General features: G+C 44.0%; 1 protein-coding gene across 3 annotated transcripts in view; it reads right to left on the bottom strand.

Moving 5' to 3' along the window:
- The window catches only part of MLC1 (modulator of VRAC current 1), a 71,283-nt gene that overhangs the window by 12,955 nt on the left and 32,515 nt on the right, over positions 1-25,813 (bottom strand). For all 3 annotated transcript variants that reach the window (XM_072147074.1, XM_072147075.1, XM_072147073.1), the window contains one exon: positions 703-819. In XM_072147074.1, coding sequence (XP_072003175.1) covers positions 703-819 — 117 coding nt within the window. The remainder of the gene's footprint in view (positions 1-702; positions 820-25,813) is intronic.

Here is a 25,813-nt window from a genome sequence, read left to right as displayed (position 1 = left end):
CCCAAAATATCCATGCCAACATCAAAATAAAGGCAGAGTTTTGGACAACAGGACATAAACACGTAGGTGGTATTCAAAAGGGTTGTCCACTTTCAGCAAATAACTGATATTATTGGTTTAACGAAAAGTTAGACAATTCTTCACAGTTTTCTAGATATCTGCTTGCTGTCATTCTATAGGAAGCTTCTATGTTTACTTCCAGTAGATAGAAACCTGCCCATGGTCATGTGATGTCACACAGGTGCACAGCTAGTTATAACAGCTCTGATTACTCTCTGTGGTACTAATGAGCCATGCCCCTGTGTGACATCACATGACCATGGACATATTTCTATACACTGGGAGTAAACATAGAAGCTTTCTATAGAATGAAAGCAAGCAGAGATCTGGCAACTGTGAGGAATTGGATACAGGAAGTATGTGGGGAAATTGTATAACTTTTAATCAAACAAACAATATCAATAATTTGCTAAAAGTGGACAATCTGTTTAAAGCACCAATATGATAGGAGAACAATAATGAGAATAAGGAGAATAATAATTTTACAGTATGTAGCCAATAAGGACTTTGGCAACTACAGTATATTCTATTTATGCTGGATAGACATTTCAAAGTACTAAACACAATATTTTACTAAACACACGGATACACATATATAAGACACTTGACAATATAATAAAGTAGTAAAATGATTATACTCACAGCTGCTAATACCCAAAAAATTGAAACATATAAATAAGGACTATACATTAAGGCTTCAATATGTAATGCAATAACACCTCCAAACACAGCGGAAATCCCAACAACCACCTCAATGATCTGCAAAACATAAAAAAATATTGTTTTTCAGGACATTAATGCCTTTGTAGGTGTTAAAATTAGGCAAATATAATCTCATATAAACAACACTATCACACAACCACACAATAGAATTCACTATGTCATTATTTATTTAAAAATACTATTCCATCACGGAAAAGCCATGGGGCTTATTTACTATGGGTCCACGGCTGCACTTTTGTCAGATTTTCCAACGTTTTCGGGTTTTGCACAGCTGTGACAGGTATTTAACAAGGGATTGTGTCACACACAATTGCTTTCATAAAAGCCAGCTGCGATGGCTTTCATGTAACAAAAATCAAGGGGTGGGCCATCGGATAATCCGACTGATTCGGTCTGAGCCTGAGATTTAACTTTCAAATTGTGCCGCAAGATTAAGTACTTATATGCATCAGGAAGAAGAAGGTGAATACGCGGGATATCGGGCGTACAACAATTATTGTTGGATAATGCACTTTCGGTTAACTCCTCTGGACAGGAAAGTAAATGTGCCCCCATGTGTGCAAAACTAAGTACACCCCATGAATTGAAACTTGAAGAAACACTGGGGCATATTTACTAAGGGTCCACGGACCCATTTTCATCAACTTTCTCCGTTTTGCGCCGCATTTAACTGGGGTTTTTGGTGCACGCGATCGGATGCCGACTTTCACGCGACACAAGTGGGGGGGGGGATTCAGACAACGTGCGGGATTTAACATTTTAAATTGTGTTGCAAGACATGCACTCACATGCACCAGGAAGAAGAAGGTGAACTCCGGCAGACCCGAGCGGGGAAGCGACACATGCAGGAAATTGGACGCACGATCTTAGTGAATCGCGGCAGCTCCAAATCCTCGTCGAACAACGCACCCTGGGGATCGCGACGGGACGGGTAGGTAAATGTGCCCCACTGTCTTTACCAGCGATAACTTGGAGAAGTATTGTTTTTGCATTATTTATTTGTGTGTCATATTTTAGAGTCATTTTGCTCCACTCTTCCTTACATCATTTCGTAGAGTGATGAATGTTATGTGATATCCACTACTGGAAGATTGTTAGCTGTCTAGGATGTTTGGGGATCACTGCTGGTGTTTTCCCTCCTTGGTATTGTGTCAACATACATCAAAATGTTCAAAACCTCTGATTTTATAAAGGTGGTCACAACTGCTGATAATCATTGAACCAAGGACCTCAGATTAGCAAAAAAACTTACCCTGTGAATTCCTATTGAAGCAATAAGGCTGTATTTACATGATGTGCATGGATTGCATTTTGAAACACATTGGAAATGAATAGGATTAAATTCTTCCAAGAATATGTGTTTTGGACAAAACACTTGTGTTCAGTAGATAGCAACATTTATTGTTAACACCTTAAATATAGTAAAACTGGATGGGTCCCGAGGGATATAAATGTTGAGGACCGGCGCTTTCGTTGTAATAGTTCACACAACACATTGGGGCAGATTTATCAAGCTGTCTTAAAGCTCCCCTTTAAAATATTCATGAACACTGGTAAAATGAAAGCTGAGCTGTGATTGGTTGCCATGGGCAACTGGAAATATTCTGACTTTCAGACACTTGATAAATCTGCCCCAGTGTGTTGACCAGAGAGGTTTCTTTATTAATAAAAGGTTATTGCGACGCGTTTCTGCTCCGGACCGGAGCCTTCGTCAGGCATAACATGACAGATAGTTACAGAACTTTAAATACATTTCCCTAGTACCGGAACTCTGGAAATGACATGATCATAGTCACGTGATCGACCGGAGGTCAAGATTCAGTCCGGTACCGTAAAAAAGCGGAGGTTTTTTCTAACTAAAACAAATAATCTATGAATAAATAAATAAATACTTAACCCCTAGGCGCACCAGGACGTTATAGTACGTCCCCGGGGCTAGATGCTTAGCGCACGGGGACGTTCTATAACGTCCTGCTTCTGGCACCGGCTCACGAACGGAGCCGGTACCAGAAGCAGCGGCTGTCAGCTGTCTAGTACAGCTGACAGCCTGCGCTAACACCCGTGATCGGAGCCGGCTCCGATCGCGGGTGTTAACCCCTTACAGTGTGTTAGTGTGTTTGAGCTGTGGATCGGATCCCCCGTGCCGCTTACCGGGGGATCCGATCCACTTCTGGGCAGCTCCGAGGACTGGCATGTGCCCCGGAGCTGCCCAGTCTCCATGGCAGCCAGACCCCTTCCGGGTCTGGCTGTAAACTGTCTGAGCATGCGCAAGCTTGCTCAGACAGTTTACACTGCTCTACAATAAAATAGTATTGTAGAGCAGTGTATTGAACTTAAACCAGTGATCAGAGCATCACTGGTTTAAGTTCAAGTATGTATAATTAAAAAAAAGCCAAAAACACTAAAGTTAACACATTAGAATAAATAAAAAATAAATACATAAAAATATAAGCCCCTAAAATGTCACTTTCCCATAAAAAAACTTAATAAAGTATAAAAAACATAAAAACACAAAAAAAAACTGCATATTTGGTATTGCCGCGTCCGTAACAATCTGCATAATAAAACAGAATTGTTACTGGACCCGCACGGTAAACGCCGGAGGAAAAAAACGCAAAAAACATTCCGAAAAAAGATAATTTTTAATTAATACCCTATAAAAAATGCTCTAAAAAGTGATTTAAAAAATGTTATGCACTCCAAAATAAGCCCACTAAAAAGAACAACTGTTCTCGCAAAAAATAAGCCCCTAACAAGATTTATCTGCCAAAAAATAAAAAAAGTTATGCATATAAAAAGATGGTGATGCTAAAATGAATAAGATTTTCTCCAAATTAGTTTTTATTCAGTACAATTGAATAAAATACACAAAACCCCCACATATTTGGTATCCCTGCGTCCGTAACAATCTGTATAATAAAACAGAATCGTTATTAGATCCGCAAAGTGAACCCCGTAAAAAACAACCTAAAAAAACTCTCTCTGATAAAGATGATTTTTTATTAATGCCCTTTAAAAATGCTCTAAAAAAGTGATTTTAAAAAGTTACGCAATCTAAAATAAGACCACTAAAAAGAGCTATCATTCTTGCAAAAAATAAGCCCTTAAACAGATTTGTTAGGTGAAAAATAAAAAAGTTATGCATATGAAAGACGGTGATGCTAAAATTAACAACAATTTTGCCAAATTACTTTTTATTCAGTAAAAATGGGAAAAAATAAAAAAAAATATATAAATGAAGTATTTTCATAAACGTGGCGACTAGAGATGAGCGAGCACTAAAATGCTCGGGTACTCGTTATTCGAGACGAACTTTTCCCGATGCTCGAGTGCTCGTTTCGAGTAACGAGCCCCATTGAAGTCAATGGGAGACTCGAGCATTTTTCAAGGGGACCAAGGCTCTGCACAGGGAAGCTTGGCCAAACACCTGGGAACCTCAGAAAAGGATGGAAACACCACGGAAATGGACAGGAAACAGCAGGGACAGCATGCATGGATGCCTCTGAGGCTGCTTAATCGCACCATTATGCCAAAATTATGGGCAACAGCATGGCCATGACAGAGTGACCGAATGAGGCTAGATAGCATCTAAAACATCCAATAATTGACCCTGACACTATAGGGGACGGCATGCAGAGGCAGCGGCAGCGGCAGCAGCGGCAGGCTAGAGTGTGTCATGGCAACATACCCTAAATGGACTCAGGCTTCAAACCAATGGGTGGCAGAGAGGAACCAAAGGAGGTGAGCAAGAAGCGCTCAAATAATATTGGTACATGATAAAAGTTTGCCAGTATATTTTGTGGATTACACAGCAGGGTGGCGACAAAGTTAACAAGTTTGATGTGGAAGCCATGAAAACAACCCAAAATTCTGCCTGACACAGCTCGTTTGATAAGGGGACCATGTATGGAGGCAGTGAACTAGTAGTAGATTAAAGGTGCTGCAGTTAAAACTATGTTAGTTGGATCTTGGCATGGAGCTGGCGCTCCGCTGCCAGGCGAGCTTTCGCCAATCCAAGCCCCTGTCTCTAGGCTACTCCCCAAACAGCACTTCTAAGAACCTTTTGTATAAGATCAAGTGTAGTAGCGTTCTTATAAGTTTGGGATATGGCGGGTGAGGGGAATGTAAACAGATGCGCAAGAAGCGCTGAAATAATATCCGTAAATGAAAAAAGTTTGCCAGTATATTTTGTGGCTTACACAGCACGGTGGCGACAAAGTTAACAAGTTTGATGTGGAATGCCCTGTAATAGCTCTTGGGCGGTGTGCCTTTTATCACCTAGGCTCAGCAGTTTGAGCACCGCCTGCTGTCGCTTAGCGACGGCATTGCTGCTGTGCCTAGAGCTACCGACTGATGGCGCCATGCCCACGGATGGTAATTCGGAGGAGGAGGAGGTGGAGGAGGGGTGGGAGGAGGAGGAGGCATAGTAGGCCTGAAACACCTGGACCGAGGTAGGCCCCGCAATCCTCTGCGTCGGCAGTATATGACCAGCCCCAGGGTCAGACTCGGTCCCAGCCTGCACCAAGTTAAGTGTAGTAGCGTTCTTATAAGTTGGGAATATGGCGGGTGAGGGGAATGTAAACAGATGCGCAAGAAGCGCTGAAATAATATCCGTAAATGGTAAAAGTTTGCCAGTATATTTTGAGGATTACACAGCAGGGTGGCGACAAAGTTAACATGGAAGCCATGAAAACAATCCAAAATTCTGCCTGACACAGCTCGTTTGATAAGGGGACCATGTATGGAGGCAGTGAACTAGTAGTAGATTAAAGGTGCTGCAGTTAAAACTATGTTAGTTGGATCTTGGCATGGAGCTGGCGCTCCGCTGCCAGGCGAGCTTTCGCCAATCCAAGCCCCTGTCTCTAGGCTACTCCCCAAACAGCACTTCTAAGAACCTTTTGTATAAGATCAAGTGTAGTAGCGTTCTTATAAGTTTAGGATATGGCGGGTGAGGGAAATGTAAACAGATGCGCAAGAAGCGCTGAAATAATATCCGTAAATGGTAAAAGTTTGCCAGTGTATTTTGTGGATAACACAGCAGGGTGGCGACAAAGTTAACAACTTTGATGTGGAATCCATGAAAACAACCCAAATTTCGGCCTGACACACCTCGTTTGATAAAGGGACAATGTATGGAGGCAGCTATATGGACGACTTTTGGAGGTAGCAATGGAGACAACGTGTGGAGGCTGCTATGGAGACAATTCAATTTGGATAGTGCCTGTATGTGGCAGTCCAAAAAAGTTTTCAAACCAGAAGAGCAGGTAGGTGGCCCTCCATAAAAATGGAATAGATTGAGTGCCTGTATGTGGCAGTCCAAAAAAGTTTTCAAACCAGAGGAGGAGGTAGGTGGCCCTCCATAAAAATGGAATAGATTGAGTGCCTGTATGTGGCAGTCCAAAAAAGTTTTCAAACCAGAGGAGGAGGTAGGTGGCCCTCCATAAAAATGGAATAGATTGAGTGCCTGTATGTGGCAGTCCAAAAAAGTTTTCAAACCAGAGGAGGAGGTAGGTGGCCCTCCAGAAAAATGGAATAGATTGAGTGCCTGTATGTGGCACTCCCAAAAATTGTTTAAAACAGAGGACCGGGTCGGTGGCCCTCCATAAAAATTAAATGCATAAAGTACTATAGCTAGAGCCAGTGGGCCCTGTCAAAAAATAGCCAGTTTCCTCTGCTTTACTGTACAAAGAGGAGGAGAAGGAGGAAAATGAGGAGGAGGAGGAGTGGATAAATTATTCAGGTTGAGCTTCCTTCACCTGGTGGAGATTGGAAATTAGGAGAAATCCAGGCTTTATTCATCTTGATAAGCGTCAGCCTGTCAGCGCTGTCAGTCGACAGGCGTGTACGCTTATCGGTGATGATGCCACCAGCTGCACTGAAAACCCGCTCGGACAAGACGCTAGCGGCAGGGCAGGCAAGAACCTCCAAGGCGTACAGCGCCAGTTCGTGCCACATGTCCAGCTTTGAAACCCAGTAGTTGTAGGGAGCTGTGTGATCATTTAGGACGATGGTATGGTCAGCTACGTACTCCCTCACCATCTTTCTGTAAAGATCAGCCCTACTCTGCCGAGACTGGGGACAGGTGACAGTGTCTTGCTGGGGTGACATAAAGCTGGCAAAAGCCTTGTAAAGCGTACCCTTGCCAGTGCTGGACAAGCTGCCTGCTCGCCTACTCTCCCTCGCTACTTGTCCCGCAGAACTACGCACTCTGCCGCTAGCGCTGTCAGAAGGGAAATACTGTTTCAGCTTGTGCACCAGGGCCTGCTGGTATTCATGCATTCTCACACTCCTTTCCTCTCCAGGGATGAGAGTGGAAAGATTTTGCTTGTACCGTGGGTCCAGGAGAGTGAACACCCAGTAATCGGTGCTGGAATAAATTCTTTGAACGCGAGGGTCACGGGATAGGCAGCCTAGCATGAAATCTGCCATATGCGCCAGAGTACCAACGCGTAAGAATTCACTCCCCTCACTGGCCTGACTGTCCATTTCCTCCTCCTCCAACTCCTCCAACTCCTCTTCTTCTGCCCATACACGCTCAACAGTGAAGGACTCAACAATGGTCCCCTCTTGTGTCTCGCCAACATTCTCCTCCTCTTCCTCCTCATCCTCCTCCACCTCCTCCGATATGCGCTGAGAAACAGACCTAAGGGTGCTTTGGCTATCAACAAGGGAATCTTCTTCCCCCGTCTCTTGTGAGGAGCGCAAAGCTTCCGACTTCATGCTGACCAGAGAGTTTTTCAACAGGCCAAGCAGCGGGATGGTGAGGCTGATGATGGCGGCATCGCCACTGACCATCTGTGTTGACTCCTCAAAGTTACTCAGCACCTGACAGATATCAGACATCCACGTCCACTCCTCATTGTAGACTTGAGGAAGCTGACTGACCTGACTACCAGTTCTGGTGGAAGTTGACATCTGGCAGTCTACAATCGCTCGGCGCTGCTGGTAAACTCTGGATAACATGGTCAGTGTTGAATTCCACCTCGTGGGCACGTCGCACAACAGTCGGTGAGCGGGCAGTTGGAGGCGGCGCTGCACTGCCCTGAGAGTGGCAGCATCTGTGCTGGACTTCCTGAAATGCGCACAGATGCGGCGCACCTTCGTGAGCAAATCAGACAGATTGGGGTATGTCTTGAGGAAACGCTGAACTATCAGATTTAACACATGGGCCAGGCATGGCACATGTGTCAGTCTGCCGAGTTGCAGAGCCGCCACCAGGTTACGGCCGTTGTCACACACAACCATGCCTGGCTTCAGGTTCAGCGGTGCCAGCCACAGATCAGTCTGCGCCGTGATGCCCTGTAATAGTTCTTGGGCGGTGTGCCTTTTATCGCCTAGGCTCAGCAGTTTCAGCACCGCCTGCTGTCGCTTAGCGACGGCACTGCTGCTGTGCCTAGAGCTACCGACTGATGGCGCCATGCCCACGGATGGTCGTTCGGAGGAGGAGGTGGAGGAGGGGTGGGAGGAGGAGGAGGCATAGTAGGCCTGAAACACCTGGACCGAGGTAGGCCCCGCAATCCTCGGCGTCGGCAGTATATGACCAGCCGCAGGGTCAGACTCGGTCCCAGCCTCCACCAAGTTAACCCAATGTGCCGTCAGCGATATATAGTGGCCCTGCCCGGCAGCACTCGTCCACGTGTCCGTGGTCAGGTGGACCTTGTCAGAAACGGCGTTGGTCAGGGCACGGATTATGTTGTCTGACACGTGCTGGGTCAGGGCTGGGACGGCACATCGGGAAAAGTAGTGGCGGCTGGGGACCGAATACCGAGGGGCGGCCGCCGCCATGAGGCTGCGAAAGGCCTCGGTCTCTACTAGCCTATAGGGCAGCATCTCCAGGCTTAGCAATCTGGAGATGTGCACATTAAGGGCTTGGGCGTGCGGGTGGGTTGCACTATATTTGCGTTTCCGCTCCAGCGTCTGGGGTATGGAGAGCTGAACGCTGGTGGATGCTGTGGAGGATTGTGGAGGCGACGATGGGGTTTTTGTGGCAGGGTCCTGGGCAGGGGGCTGACTATCAGCTGACACAGGGGAAGGAGCAGTGGTGTGCACGGCCGGAGGTGAACGCGCTTGTTGCCACTGAGTGGGGTGTTTAGCATTCATATGCCTGCGCATACTGGTGGTAGTTAAGCTAGTAGTGGTGGAACCCCTGCTGATCCTGGTTTGGCAAATGTGGCACACCACAGTCCGTCGGTCATCCGGTGTTTCCTTAAAGAACCTCCAGACTTCTGAAAATCTAGCCCTCGCCGCAGGAGCCCTCGCCACGGGAGCTTCACTAGTTGACACATTTGGCGCTGATGCACCAGCTCTGGCCCTGCCTCTCCGTCTGGCCCCACCACTGCCTCTTCCAACCTGTTCTGGTCGAGGACTCTCCTCCGTCTCAGAAGCACTGTGTTCACCCGGCCTCTCAACCCAGCTTGGGTCTGTCACCTCATCATCCTCCGATCCCTCAGTCTGCTCCCCCCTCGGACTTCCTGCTCTGACAACAACTTCCCCACTGTCTGACAACCGTGTCTCCTCATCGTCGGACACCTCTTTACACACTTCTTCCAGTACGTCAACAAGGTCATCATCACCCACAGACTGCGACTGGTGGAAAACCTGGGCATCGGAAAATTGCTCATCAGCAACCGGACAAGTGGTTTGTGACTGTGGGAAGGGTCCAGAAAACAGTTCCTCAGAGTATGCCGGTTCAAATGGCAAATTTTGCTGGGAGGGGGCAGACTGGGGGGGAGGAGGCTGAGGTGCAGGAGCTGGAGGAGTGCCGATTTCGGTGACATGGGTGGACTGCGTGGAAGACTGACTGGTGGACAAATTGCTCGAAGCATTGTCGGCAATCCACGACATCACCTGTTCGCACTGTTCTGGCCTCAACAGTGCTCTACCACGAGTCCCAGTAACTTCAGACATGAACCTAGGGAGTGTAGCTCTGCGGCGTTCCCCTGCTCCCCCATAAGCAGGTGGTGTCTCACCTCGCCCAGGACCACGGCCTCTGACCCCTGCAGTAGTTGGACGCCCACGTCCCCGCCCTCGTCCTCTACCCCTAGCCCTCGGGTTAAACATTTTGAAAATGAGAGTTATAACTTAAATTTTTTTTTTAACTTTTTTTTGTGTTTTTTTTTTTGTGTGTGTTTTTTAGTTTTTAAAACCAAACGATGCTATCCTATTGCTATGGCTATTTTCTAGCCAAGTATGAAAGCACACTACTATGCCAGATGAGATGACGCTGAGTTATGAAAAAAATAAACGTAAAATACAAAAGGAAATGGCAGACTGTGCCTAATTGAAATACAACCCTGGGCCCTAATAAATTTTCCCACTTCGGTCTTTGCGATGGATATGTGCGTCACTAAGCGCAAAACACAGTGGTCGCAAGTCTCACTACAAATTGCTCACAATTTCCTAGTAGATGCACTGCAGCAACTACAGCCACCAGCAGATCAACCAGAAATCAAATATATATAACGCTACTGTAGGCGTAAGTAAGACGTTTGGATTCTCCTATGGCTATTTTCTAGCCAAGTATGAAAGCACACTACTATGCAAGATGAGATGACGCTGAGTTATGAAAAAAATAAACGTAAAATAAAAAAGGAAATGGCAGACTGTGCCTAATTGAAATACAACCCTGGGCCCTAATAAATTTTCCCACTTCGGTCTTTGCGATGGATATGTGCGTCACTAAGCGCAAAACACAGTGGTCGCAAGTCTCACTACAAATTGCTCACAATTTCCTAGTAGATGCACTGCAGCAACTACAGCCACCAGCAGATCAACCAGAAATCAAATATATATAACGCTACTGTAGGCGTAAGTAAGACGTTTGGATTCTCCTATGGCTATTTTCTAGCCAAGTATGAAAGCACACTACTATGCAAGATGAGATGACGCTGAGTTATGAAAAAAATAAACGTAAAATAAAAAAGGAAATGGCAGACTGTGCCTAATTGAAATACAACCCCGGGCCCTAATAAATTTTCCCACTTCGGTCTTTGCGATGGATATGTGCGTCACTAAGCGCAAAACACAGTGGTCGCAAGTCTCACTACAAATTGCTCACAATTTGCTAGTAGATGCACTGCAGCAACTACAGCCACCAGCAGATCAACCAGAAATCAAATATATATAACGCTACTGTAGGCGTAAGTAAGCCGTTTGGATTCTCCTATGGCTATTTTCTAGCCAAGTATTAAAGCACACTACTATGCAAGATGAGATGACGCTGAGTTATGAAAAAAATAAACGTAAAATAAAAAAGGAAATGGCAGACTGTGCCTAATTGAAATACAACCCCGGGCCCTAATAAATTTTCCCACTTCGGTCTTTGCGATGGATATGTGCGTCACTAAGCGCAAAACACAGTGGTCGCAAGTCTCACTACAAATTGCTCACAATTTGCTAGTAGATGCACTGCAGCAACTACAGCCACCAGCAGATCAACCAGAAATCAAATATATATAACGCTACTGTAGGCGTAAGTAAGACGTTTGGATTCTCCTATGGCTATTTTCTAGCCAAGTATTAAAGCACACTACTATGCAAGATGAGATGACGCTGAGTTATGAAAAAAATAAACGTAAAATAAAAAAGGAAATGGCAGACTGTGCCTAATTGAAATACAACCCCGGGCCCTAATAAATTTTCCCACTTCGGTCTTTGCGATGGATATGTGCGTCACTAAGCGCAAAACACAGTGGTCGCAAGTCTCACTACAAATTGCTCACAATTTCCTAGTAGATGCACTGCAGCAACTACAGCCACCAGCAGATCAACCAGAAATCAAATATATATAACGCTACTGTAGGCGTAAGTAAGACGTTTGGATTCTCCTATGGCTATTTTCTAGCCAAGTATTAAAGCACACTACTATGCCAGATGAGATGACGCTGAGTTATGAAAAAAATAAACGTAAAATAAAAAAGGAAATGGCAGACTGTGCCTAATTGAAATACAACCCCGGGCCCTAATAAATTTTCCCACTTCGGTCTTTGCGATGGATATGTGCGTCACTAAGCGCAAAACACAGTGGTCGCAAGTCTCACTACAAATTGCTCACAATTTCCTAGTAGATGCACTGCAGCAACTACAGCCACCAGCAGATCAACCAGAAATCAAATATATATAACGCTACTGTAGGCGTAAGTAAGACGTTTGGATTCTCCTATGGCTATTTTCTAGCCAAGTATTAAAGCACACTACTATGCCAGATGAGATGACGCTGAGTTATGAAAAAAATAAACGTAAAATAAAAAAGGAAATGGCAGACTGTGCCTAATTGAAATACAACCCTGGGCCCTAATAAATTTTCCCACTTCGGTCTTTGCGATGGATATGTGCGTCACTAAGCGCAAAACACAGTGGTCGCAAGTCTCACTACAAATTGCTCACAATTTCCTAGTAGATGCACTGCAGCAACTACAGCCACCAGCAGATCAACCAGAAATCAAATATATATAACGCTACTGTAGGCGTAAGTAAGACGTTTGGATTCTCCTATGGCTATTTTCTAGCCAAGTATTAAAGCACACTACTATGCCAGATGAGATGACGCTGAGTTATGAAAAAAATAAACGTAAAATAAAAAAGGAAATGGCAGACTGTGCCTAATTGAAATACAACCCCGGGCCCTAATAAATTTTCCCACTTCGGTCTTTGTGATGGATATGTGCGTCACTAAGCGCAAAACACAGTGGTCGCAAGTCTCACTACAAATTGCTCACAATTTGCTAGTAGATGCACTGCAGCAACTACAGCCACCAGCAGATCAACCAGAAATCAAATATATATAACGCTACTGTAGGCGTAAGTAAGACGTTTGGATTCTCCTATGGCTATTTTCTAGCCAAGTATTAAAGCACACTACTATGCAAGATGAGATGACGCTGAGTTATGAAAAAAATAAACGTAAAATAAAAAAGGAAATGGCAGACTGTGCCTAATTGAAATACAACCCCGGGCCCTAATAAATTTTCCCACTTCGGACTTTGCGATGGATATGTGCGTCACTAAGCGCAAAACACAGTGGTCGCAAGTCTCACTACAAATTGCTCACAATTTGCTAGTAGATGCACTGCAGCAACTACAGCCACCAGCAGATCAACCAGAAATCAAATATATATAACGCTACTGTAGGCGTAAGTAAGACGTTTGGATTCTCCTATGGCTATTTTCTAGCCAAGTATTAAAGCACACTACTATGCAAGATGAGATGACGCTGAGTTATGAAAAAAATAAACGTAAAATAAAAAAGGAAATGGCAGACTGTGCCTAATTGAAATACAACCCCGGGCCCTAATAAATTTTCCCACTTCGGTCTTTGCGATGGATATGTGCGTCACTAAGCGCAAAACACAGTGGTCGCAAGTCTCACTACAAATTGCTCACAATTTGCTAGTAGATGCACTGCAGCAACTACAGCCACCAGCAGATCAACCAGAAATCAAATATATATAACGCTACTGTAGGCGTAAGTAAGACGTTTGGATTCTCCTATGGCTATTTTCTAGCCAAGTATTAAAGCACACTGCTATGCCAGATGAGATGACGCTGAGTTATGAAAAAAATAAACGTAAAATAAAAAAGGAAATGGCAGACTGTGCCTAATTGAAATACAACCCCGGGCCCTAATAAATTTTCCCACTTCGGTCTTTGCGATGGATATGTGCGTCACTAAGCGCAAAACACAGTGGTCGCAAGTCTCACTACAAATTGCTCACAATTTCCTAGTAGATGCACTGCAGCAACTACAGCCACCAGCAGATCAACCAGAAATCAAATATATATAACGCTACTGTAGGCGTAAGTAAGACGTTTGGATTCTCCTATGGCTATTTTCTAGCCAAGTATGAAAGCACACTACTATGCAAGATGAGATGACGCTGAGTTATGAAAAAAATAAACGTAAAATAAAAAAGGAAATGGCAGACTGTGCCTAATTGAAATACAACCCTGGGCCCTAATAAATTTTCCCACTTCGGTCTTTGCGATGGATATGTGCGTCACTAAGCGCAAAACACAGTGGTCGCAAGTCTCACTACAAATTGCTCACAATTTCCTAGTAGATGCACTGCAGCAACTACAGCCACCAGCAGATCAACCAGAAATCAAATATATATAACGCTACTGTAGGCGTAAGTAAGACGTTTGGATTCTCCTATGGCTATTTTCTAGCCAAGTATTAAAGCACACTACTATGCCAGATGAGATGACGCTGAGTTATGAAAAAAATAAACGTAAAATAAAAAAGGAAATGGCAGACTGTGCCTAATTGAAATACAACCCCGGGCCCTAATAAATTTTCCCACTTCGGTCTTTGCGATGGATATGTGCGTCACTAAGCGCAAAACACAGTGGTCGCAAGTCTCACTACAAATTGCTCACAATTTCCTAGTAGATGCACTGCAGCAACTACAGCCACCAGCAGATCAACCAGAAATCAAATATATATAACGCTACTGTAGGCGTAAGTAAGACGTTTGGATTCTCCTATGGCTATTTTCTAGCCAAGTATTAAAGCACACTACTATGCCAGATGAGATGACGCTGAGTTATGAAAAAAATAAACGTAAAATAAAAAAGGAAATGGCAGACTGTGCCTAATTGAAATACAACCCTGGGCCCTAATAAATTTTCCCACTTCGGTCTTTGCGATGGATATGTGCGTCACTAAGCGCAAAACACAGTGGTCGCAAGTCTCACTACAAATTGCTCACAATTTCCTAGTAGATGCACTGCAGCAACTACAGCCACCAGCAGATCAACCAGAAATCAAATATATATAACGCTACTGTAGGCGTAAGTAAGACGTTTGGATTCTCCTATGGCTATTTTCTAGCCAAGTATTAAAGCACACTACTATGCCAGATGAGATGACGCTGAGTTATGAAAAAAATAAACGTAAAATAAAAAAGGAAATGGCAGACTGTGCCTAATTGAAATACAACCCCGGGCCCTAATAAATTTTCCCACTTCGGTCTTTGTGATGGATATGTGCGTCACTAAGCGCAAAACACAGTGGTCGCAAGTCTCACTACAAATTGCTCACAATTTGCTAGTAGATGCACTGCAGCAACTACAGCCACCAGCAGATCAACCAGAAATCAAATATATATAACGCTACTGTAGGCGTAAGTAAGACGTTTGGATTCTCCTATGGCTATTTTCTAGCCAAGTATTAAAGCACACTACTATGCAAGATGAGATGACGCTGAGTTATGAAAAAAATAAACGTAAAATAAAAAAGGAAATGGCAGACTGTGCCTAATTGAAATACAACCCCGGGCCCTAATAAATTTTCCCACTTCGGACTTTGCGATGGATATGTGCGTCACTAAGCGCAAAACACAGTGGTCGCAAGTCTCACTACAAATTGCTCACAATTTGCTAGTAGATGCACTGCAGCAACTACAGCCACCAGCAGATCAACCAGAAATCAAATATATATAACGCTACTGTAGGCGTAAGTAAGACGTTTGGATTCTCCTATGGCTATTTTCTAGCCAAGTATTAAAGCACACTACTATGCAAGATGAGATGACGCTGAGTTATGAAAAAAATAAACGTAAAATAAAAAAGGAAATGGCAGACTGTGCCTAATTGAAATACAACCCCGGGCCCTAATAAATTTTCCCACTTCGGTCTTTGCGATGGATATGTGCGTCACTAAGCGCAAAACACAGTGGTCGCAAGTCTCACTACAAATTGCTCACAATTTGCTAGTAGATGCACTGCAGCAACTACAGCCACCAGCAGATCAACCAGAAATCAAATATATATAACGCTACTGTAGGCGTAAGTAAGACGTTTGGATTCTCCTATGGCTATTTTCTAGCCAAGTATTAAAGCACACTGCTATGCCAGATGAGATGACGCTGAGTTATGAAAAAAATAAACGTAAAATAAAAAAGGAAATGGCAGACTGTGCCTAATTGAAATACAACCCCGGGCCCTAATAAATTTTCCCACTTCGGTCTTTGCGATGGATATGTGCGTCACTAAGCGCAAAACACAGTGGTCGCAAGTCTCACTACAAATTGCTCACAATTTCCTAGTAGATGCACTGCAGCAACTACAGCCACCAGCAGATCAACCAGAAATCAAATATATATAACGCTACTGTAGGCGTAAGTAAGACGTTTGGATTCTCCTATGGCTATTTTCTAGCCAAGTATGAAAGCACACTACTATGCAAGATGAGATGACGCTGAGTTATGAAAAAAATAAACGTAAAATAAAAAAGGAAATGGCAGACTGTGCCTAATTGAAATACAACCCTGGGCCCTAATAAATTTTCCCACTTCGGTCTTTGCGATGGATATGTGCGTCACTAAGCGCAAAACACAGTGGTCGCAAGTCTCACTACAAATTGCTCACAATTTCCTAGTAGATGCACTGCAGCAACTACAGCCACCAGCAGATCAACCAGAAATCAAATATATATAACGCTACTGTAGGCGTAAGTAAGACGTTTGGATTCTCCTATGGCTATTTTCTAGCCAAGTATGAAAGCACACTACTATGCAAGATGAGATGACACTGAGTTATGAAAAAAATAAACGTAAAATAAAAAGAAACTGGCAGACTGTGCCTAATTGAAATCAAACCCCTAATAAATTGTCCCACTTTGGTGTTTGAGGTGGATATGTGTGTCACTAAAAGCTAAACACAACGGTAGCAAGTCCCCCTGCTAATTCCTCACAATATGGTACTAGCTGCACTACTAGTGCCAGCAAGTCCAGCCACAAGCAAATAAAAAAAAAAAAGTATAACGTTATTGTAGCCCTAAGAAGGGCTGTTGGGTTGTTGTAGAATCACTCCTGCCTAACAGTAAGCTAATAGAACACCCTAACGCTTTCCCAGACCAGCAGCAGCTCTCTCCCTAGCGGCATCCAGACAGAGAATGATCCGAGCAGCGCGGGTAGCGGCTAGTCTATCCCAGGGTCACCTGATCTGGCCAGCCAACCACTGCTATCTACGTGTAAGGGTACCACGTCATGCTGGGTGGAGTGCAGAGTCTCCTGGCTTGTGATTGGCTCTGTTTCTGGCCGCCAAAAAGCAAAACGGCGGGAGCTGCCATTTTCTCGAGCGGGCGAAATACTCATCCGAGCAACGAGCAGTTACGAGTATGCTAATGCTCGATCGAGCATCAAGCTCGGACGAGTATGTTCGCTCATCTCTAGTGGCGACCCATAGAATAAAAATAATATACTATTTTCATGGTATGGTTAACGGCCAAAAAAAAAAAACACATAAAAATTTTCCTAAAAATTGATGATTTTTATTTCCTCCACCAACAAAGAGTTAATTAAATCTCACCAATTAGCTATAGATGCCCCAAAATTATGTATTAGAAAAGTGCATCTCATGTGGCAAAAGAAATAAGCCCCTATAGGTCCTCAATAAAAAAAAGAAAAAAATGATAGCCTGTACAATGTGACATAGCAAATCTGATTTGAATGGCGCCTCCTTCCCTTCTATGCCCGGCCGTGCGCCCATACAGCAGGTTACCACCACATATAGGGTATCGGTGTACTCGGGAGAAATTGCGTATCAAACTTTGTGGAGCCTTTTTTCATTTTATCCATTACAAATGTTTAATTTTCCACCCAAAATGAGTGTATTGTGAAAAAATATTACAATTTGCAGACTCCACCTCCATTTTGTTTTAACCCCTATAAAACACGTAAAGGGTTAACAAACTTCTTAAAAGTGGTTTTTCATACGTTGAGGGGTGTAGTTTCCACAATGGGGTAATTTATGAGTCTCGCTATTATTTAGGCCTCTCAGTGTCAATTAGAAACTGAGCAGGTCCATCTAAATACAGGTTTTGGCGATTTTACAAAAAATGTGAAAAATGGCACCCAAATTCTGAGCCTCATAACATTCTAGTAAAATATGTGGAATCTGAAAAACCCATGCCAACATAAAGCAGACATTTGGGAAATGTAAGTTATGAATTTATTTGGGTGCTATGACTTTCTGAATCAAAAGTAGAGAATTTAGAACGTTGAAAATAAAGAATTTTTCAAAATTTTTGCCAAATTTTGTTTTTTTTCATAACTAAACGCAAAAGATTTCATCCAAATTTTTAAACTAATTTGAAGTACAATGTGTCACGAGAAAACAATCTCAAAATCCCCTGGATATCTCACAGCGTTCCCACGCTATAACCACTTATAGTGACACAGGCCAGATTTGAAAAATGGGGCCGCGTCCTTTAGGCCAAAAGATGCTGTGTCCCGTAGGGGTTAAATAGTTTACCTAACAAGCGGGTATCAGAATATATATATATATATATATATATATATATATATATATATATATATATATATATAAAGCAAGAACAATAAGAAGCACACATTAATACATTTCTGTCCATTTTAAATCAAAAGATTTCATGCATATTATAATAATAAAAAATGATCCGCAGTGTAGAGCCAAATTGCTGATGTAAAAATAAATAAAATAAGAAATACATAGTGCTTCATATAAAAAAAACTCATCCTTTCTAATCGTGCAGGGACATGTTGAAAAAAGCGTTTCCTGTCAAGGATGTAACACTCTCGTTCACGCTAGCCCCAGCAGAGGAGAGAAATGGATAAAGATGCAGACAATACAGGTAAGTCTCAGACAGATTCAATCACCTCGTTCAGGCCATTAGGAGCAAGTGTATCAAGCTTAAAAATCCAATAGGATTCTCTCCGGTTCAAGGTTTTTAGGCGATTGGTGGTCTTTATATTTATCTGTTCAATCAGGGTTATCGTAACACAACTAAAATCACCCTCGTGTTCCAAAAATATATGCTTTGATAAGCTCTGTTTTAAGAAGCCTATTTTGGTCTTATGTCGGTGACCATTCAGTCTCATCCTAAGGGACTGCATAGTCCGACCGACAGTGCACCAAAAGAAGAGGGCGGGAGTATAATAATCATATAGACAAAATATAAAATTTCAAAATTTTATTTGATACAATACCATAAAAAATATATGTAAATGTAAAGATTACAAAGACAAATTATCGTATGGAGAAACCAGAAATCAATTCACATAAGAGTATGACTGGCTACAAAGTGGGTAGATATAGAAGCTACCGCGGCGTGTGTGTGCACCTGGCAAGAGACTAATGCCAGAAGGCCCATGAGAACAATACCAGTTATAACATGTCCTCATAGATATACTAATAGTATTTGGCAAACACAAGGGATATGAGTGTACTATGGTACTACTAAAGGTGAAGATGTAAATGATCACCAACAAAGGTTAGATACAAGGGTTAGCAGTCTAAGGATAAAGGCAGTGGAAAAAAATCGCATGATAAGAGAATCTCTCCCACAAATAGATGCATTAATCAAAGCCGTGTATACCTTGTGTCATCTTGCCAGGAGAAGCACGGACACGCCGTGGTCCAAGAACCTCGACGTACGTTTCACCCTGCGGCTTCGTCAGGAGGCGTGTAGTAAGAATGAAAACGGAAGTATATATACTCTAAATTGATTAACAGATGTATTATACCTGGGTTGGGATTCCGCGGCCGACCGACAGGTCATCTTATCGATGACCTGTTTTGTATTTGCCGGGGGAGCGAAAAGGAAGCTGTAGAGTTTGTAGAAACACTTAACAAAAATGACTGGGGTCTCAGGTTCACAAGGAATCTAGACAGGAACACAATAGTCTTCCTTGATTTGGAACTAAAAGCAGTTGGAAACAGGATCACTACTACCACGCACTTTAAAACGGTCGACAGCAATAGCTTCTTGGAGTTTGGGAGTGGACACTATTCCAAATGGCTAAAAAATATACCCTTTAACCAATTTCATCGGATTAGAAAAAATTGCATTGACCATGATGATTATAGAATGCAGGCACAGGTATTGAAAAACAGGTTCAAGAGAAAAAATATCCCAAAAAGATTATAGACGAAGCATATTTAAAGTATGCTGGTAAAACACAGAAAGAATGTCTGTTAACAACAAATAAGATTAATCTGGAAAAGAAGGATGGGAAAAAACTAGCATTTAATTTTATTACCACCTATGATAGGGGGAACACTAGGATCAGAGAAACCCTGAAAAAACATTGGAATATCCTAAAAAGGGATCCAATCCTTAAGAGCGTTGTCCCTGCCCATGCACTTATAACTTTTAGAAAAGCTACCAGTATTAAAAACGTAGTAGCCCCCAGTAGACTAAAATCTAAAACGGGCCCAGAGAATAAAACTAAAAATAATAAAAAATTGCGGGTTGAAAAATGTAAACACAAACTATGCCTTTGCTGTGATTCAATCAACGAGGGGGCAACCACCTTCGTGTCGAAGAGAATGAAGGAAATGTTTAAGATTAAAACTAGAATGTCTTGTTCCTCCGATTTTGTTATCTATCTGGTGGATTGCTCATGCGGGAAACAATATGTCGGTCGGACTATGCAGTCCCTTAGGATGAGACTGAATGGTCACCGACATAAGACCAAAATAGGCTTCTTAAAACAGAGCTTATCAAAGCATATATTTTTGGAACACGAGGGTGATTTTAGTTGTGTTACGATAACCCCGATTGAACAGATAAATATAAAGACCACCAATCGCCTAAAAACCCTGAATCGGAGAGAATCCTATTGGATTTTTAAGCTTGATACACTTGCTCCTAATGGCCTGAACGAGGTGATTGAATCTGTCTGAGACTTACCTGTATTGTCTGCATCTTTATCCCTTTCTCCCCTCTGCTCAGGCTAGCGTGAACGAGAGTGTTACATCCTTGACAGGAAACGCTTTTTTCAACATGTCCCTACTCGCGACTCGTAGCCAGAGCACATCGCGATGGTGTTGGAGGTTACGTCCGGCTGCACGATTAGAAAGGATGAGCTTTTTATATGAAGCACTATGTATTTCTTATTTTATTTATTTTTACATCAGCAATTTGGCTCTACACTGCAGATCGTTTTTTATTATTATAATATGCATGAAATCTTTTGATTTAAAATGGACAGAAATGTATTGATGTGTGCTTTTTATTGTTCTTGCTTTTTATATATATATTTATATTCTGATACCCGCTTGTTAGGTAAACCATTCAAGTATTTATTTATTTATTCATAGATTATTTGTTTTAGTTACAAAAAACCTCCGACCTTGACCTCCGGTCGATCACGTAACTATGATCACGTCACTTCGGGAGTCACGGTACTAGGGTAATGTATTTAAAGTTCTGTCACTATCTGTCATGTTATGCCTGACGAAGGCTCTGGTCCGGAGCAGAAACGCGTGGCAATAACCTTTTATTAATAAAGAAACCTCTCTGGTCAACACACTGTGTTGTGTGAACTATTACAACGAAAGCGCCGGTCCTCAACATTTATATCCCTTGGGACCCATCCAGTTCTACTGTCCACACGCCTCCAGGATCCTGGTCCTGCACAGTGAAGCGTGGTCGATCAAGACAGGCTGCTCTAATCTTTATATAGTACATGCTCTGCTGAGTCGGTCACCAGGTGAGAGTCTGCTGACACCTTCGTGCACATATTATAGTGATCGTACTGTATCACACGAAGTTGCTTCTCCGTGTTTTCTCTCTTCACGGGATAACTCGGGGTCTCCACGTGATGTTTACACAATAAAGATCATTTTTAACCCCATTACTTTACAATTTTACTCAGTTTTATAGATGTTTTAGCTCCTATAACTCCAGCGTGTGGGCGGGGACTCTATAAGCAGACACATAATGATCCCTCTAGTGCTGTGAGATGCTATGTGCTGACAAAGTGGTTAGATTATCGGGGACCAGGTTTATTCATACTTTTTTTTCAAATTCTTTATTGAGAACCATAGAAGTTTTTTCTGTGTCCTTAAAACTTGAAGGGCCTCATATGGAAGTATGCGTAGGTGATGGTTGAATGTGGTGTAAGTGTGATACCAGGGTAGCATGATTAGCAAGGAAGGAGAGAGATTATCCACCAGCTGTACCCATAGCTTGCTTCTCCTGTTGTGGAACCAGTCTAGTATTCTGGCATGAAAGGAAGTAGCCTCTACAATCAGGAAGACCCAATCCCCCTTGTAGTTTCCTAAGCATGAAGGGAGGGGGGGCTGGTTGGTGAACCATAAAAATTATTATTAAGTCCCAATAGTTTCTGGAAAAACAATTTGGGGAGGGCTAGCGGGATCATTTGGAAGAGGTAAAGAAGCTTCGGCAGAATGTTTATTTTAATACAGTTAACCCTCCCCACCAAAGATATCTGCTTAGATGTCCAGTTCGATAGTTCCCTGCAGACCCTGTAAGAAGGCACCATAGTTCAGGGTGTATGTAGATTGGAGTTTTGAGGGGATTTGGATCCCTAAATAAGTTATGGCCTTCTTTTGCTAGGAAAATGGGTACCTCAGACGCAGGTCCCGGGTCATGGAGTCTGAAAGACCCAGACCCATTGCCACACTTTTGGTCACGTTTATTTTATGATTGCTAAAGTGTCCGAAGGCTTGAAGAACCTCCATAAGTGGGGGCAGGGAGGATCTCAGGTTTGTTAGGTATAGTAGAACATGATTTGTATTCCTAACCGCCTACTCTAATACCCATAATATCCGGGTGGGACCGTATAGCCCTAAGGAGATGCTCTATCACCAGTGCATACAGGAGTGGAGACAGGGGACATCCCTGTCTGGTGCAATTTTTGATGGAGAAAGGGGGGGTGAGCTTATCTACACTTTTATTTAGCTTCTGAACATTCACTAGTACCTGACATATAGAAAAAGAGAGATGAGACGGATCAGATATGAGAGATCATGAGATCCATGAGATGGCTATAACACACAACGACTCACTATCAACACTGCTACATCTCAGCTAAGCACACACACCAATAATTCCAGTGAAAAAAGTAAATGTTGTCCAGGTCAAAGCTTATGAAATAAACTGAACATGAAAACAGAGATGCAGACACATGCTATATGACCAAGACTCATAACTTTATTCATATGTCAATACACCACAACAAGAAATAAAAACATCTAAAAATGTTTCCAGCCTCACAGAAAATCTCTCGACATGCTCAGGTGCTGGTTGACCTGAGCATAACAGCTCCCCCTACTAACAAAACCCCCTCATAACAGAGTATATATAATAATCCAACAAGTATAGGGCAGTATGATCTAAAAGAATCCAAAGTACTTTGAACAAATCAATATAGTAATAATTAGATCTAGGACAGATCAAAGCCCACCCTAAACTAAACATGCAATCGAATATCTACCTGTAATGGCATGAATCATGTGAGGGGAGAAGGAGGGAGAGCTGGGGATGAACCCCATGCGCATCGCCCCCAAAACTGGCATTCCTCAGGTCGCAGAAGCAACCGTTACATCCTGTAGATATATTCCCCTTTTTTAGATAAAAAAATTGACGTTATCTGTTGCCCTGATTGGGTTCAGGTCTGGAGACTGTCTAGACCACTCCAGGACCTTGAGATGCTTCATACAGAGCCGCTCCTTAGTTGTCTAGGCTGTGTGTTTTGGGCGATTGTTATACTGGAAGACCCAACCGTGACCCATCTACAATGCTCTTACTGAAAGAACGAGGTTTTTATCCAAAACCTTGCAATACGTGGTCCTCTCTATCCTTTCATCAATACAGTGCAGTCGTTCTGTCCGCTTTGCAGAAAACCAACCCCAAAGTATGATGTTTCCAGCCTCATGCTTTGTGTTTGTGGTGGTGTTCTTAGGGTTGTACTTGTCATTCTTCTTCCCCCAACCCAGCAAGTGGAGTTGATATTAAAAAGTTCTGAAAGTTCTTTTTTTATGACCTGTTTGTCGCGGGTGGTCCCGCGACTCATATCGCGGGTCGCGGGCTCACCCGTGCTCCCCGGGGCTCGCTGGCACAGCGCCGGCGCAGCTCACCTCTCCCCGTTCCTGTGTCTCCGTCTGGCTCCGTGCCCACGCGTCCCCGTCTCCTAGGGCGCGCACGGCACATTCAGAAGATTTAAAGGGCCAGCGCACCGCTGATTGGTGCGCTGGCTGAACACTTCACCTTTAAAAAGCAAGTACCTCCCTTACTACCTTGCCGGATCTTTGTGCCTCACAGCCTTAGAGAAAGCTCTGTTGCGATTTGCCTGCGTTCCAGTGTCTTCTGCGTTCCTGTGTTTCCTGCGTGCCTGACTCCTTCCATGTTCCTGTGTTACCGGACTACCTTCGTGTTCCCGTGTACCAGTGTCCCTCCGTATTGCTGTCGTGAGTTCTGTGTTCCCGTACCCTTCTGCTTGGACCTCCTGTTGCTGACCCCGGTTTGGATCCTGACGTTGCATCTCTGCCGCCTGCCCTGACCCTGTGCCTGGACTGTGACCTCGAGCTTGACTGCTGTTTCTGTACCTCAACCTTGGCCGCCACTGCAGACAAGTCATGCCTGAGGAACGACCTGGTGGTACCACGCCGCAGCTTGTCTAACCCGCTTTACGGCGGGCTCTGGTGAAAACCGGGTACCACTTAGACTCCGGTCCCAGGTAGTGGCTTGTGCCATCGTCTGCAGTGGTCCAGCGGATACACATCCCGCAAGCCTGACAGTAAGATCCGGCCATGGATCCCGCCGAGGTTTCGCCTCCCAGCAAGCCAGATCTTGCCACTATTGTAATCCACCAATCCCGGCAGATTGCTGCACAGCGTGATCAATTGGAGCAAGTCACCGCCATGCTGCAACAACTGCTAGCTAACCAGCAACAGGTTCCTGAGGCTGCTATTGCGACTCCTTCTGCACCGACTGCTCTACCTGCTGTTGAACCCAGAATGCGGCTGTCCATGCCCACCAAGTATGATGGCGATTCCAAGATGTGCAGGAGCTTTATAACTCAGTGCTCTCTGCACATAGAACTTATGCCAAGCCAATTTATCACGGAGCGTGCCAAGGTGGCGTTTATAATCAGCCTTCTCTCTGGGAAAGCCCTGGCCTGGGCTACTCCCCTTTGGGACCGGAACGACCCAGTCACGGCTTCCCTTGCGGCCTGTTTGAATTCCGATCTGTATTCGAGGAACCGGCTCGGGCCTCCTCCGCTGAGTCTGCCTTGCTGAATTTACGTCAGGGGACTTCCTCCGTCGGAGAGTACGCCGTCCAGTTCCGCACCTTGGCGTCAGAACTCTCCTGGAACGACGCGGCTTTGTCGGCAGCTTTTAAGAAGGGTCTATCTTCTCAGGTTAAGGACGCACTGGCCGCTCGTGATCTGCCATCCTCTCTGAGTGACCTCATCTCTCTGGCCACCCGAATTGATGTGCGGTTCAGAGAGTGTGCTGAAGAGTCACGTTTTGAACAACTTCCACTCCGTCCACGACGCCCCCCTCGCCTAGCTCCTACCTTCCAAAGACCATTCCAGCCTCCGGTCACACTACCTGCAGAGGAGTCGATGGAAGTGGACAGAGCCAAATTGTCACCGCAGGAGCGTACCAGAAGACGCCAAGGAAACCTCTGCCTCTACTGCGCTAGTCCTGAGCATTTCCTTGGGTCTTGTCCCATCCGACCCCAACGTCCGGGAAATGCCAGCACCTAGGGTTCTTGGGAGAAGCGTCCCTAGGTGTGAGCAGTGCTTCTCCACGCTTGTTGATTCCGATGCTTCTCAGTGTTGGTGCCGGCAACCAGACCCAAGTTTCTGCCTTCCTGGACTCCGGCTCCGCGGGGAACTTCATGGATGCCGCACTGGTTTCCCAGTATCACTTTCCAGTGGTCCTACTTGACAAGCCACTGGTTATTTCCTCAGTTAGCGGACAAGTCCTCTCTGATCCGGTGCGATATCGCACTAAGCCTTTAACTATGCAAGTCGGTGCTCTACACAAGGAGAAGTTGTCCTTCCTGGTGCTACCTCGCTCTACTTCGTCTCTTCTGCTAGGTCTTCCATGGTTGCAGAGCCACGCACCAGTCCTTGATTGGAGGACGGGAGAAGTTCTTCGTTGGGGTCTGGATTGTCGGTCTCGTTGCTTAGAAGTTCCTCACCCTGTACCTGACTTGCCAACTACCTTGGGCGACAAGTCTCTGAAGAACCTTCCTGCGTGCTACCGAGACTATGCCGACGTTTTTTCT

Source organism: Engystomops pustulosus, chromosome 4 (genome assembly GCF_040894005.1).
Source record: "Engystomops pustulosus chromosome 4, aEngPut4.maternal, whole genome shotgun sequence".
Taxonomy (NCBI): domain Eukaryota; kingdom Metazoa; phylum Chordata; class Amphibia; order Anura; family Leptodactylidae; genus Engystomops; species Engystomops pustulosus.
This window is presented reverse-complemented; position numbering and strand designations above follow the sequence as displayed.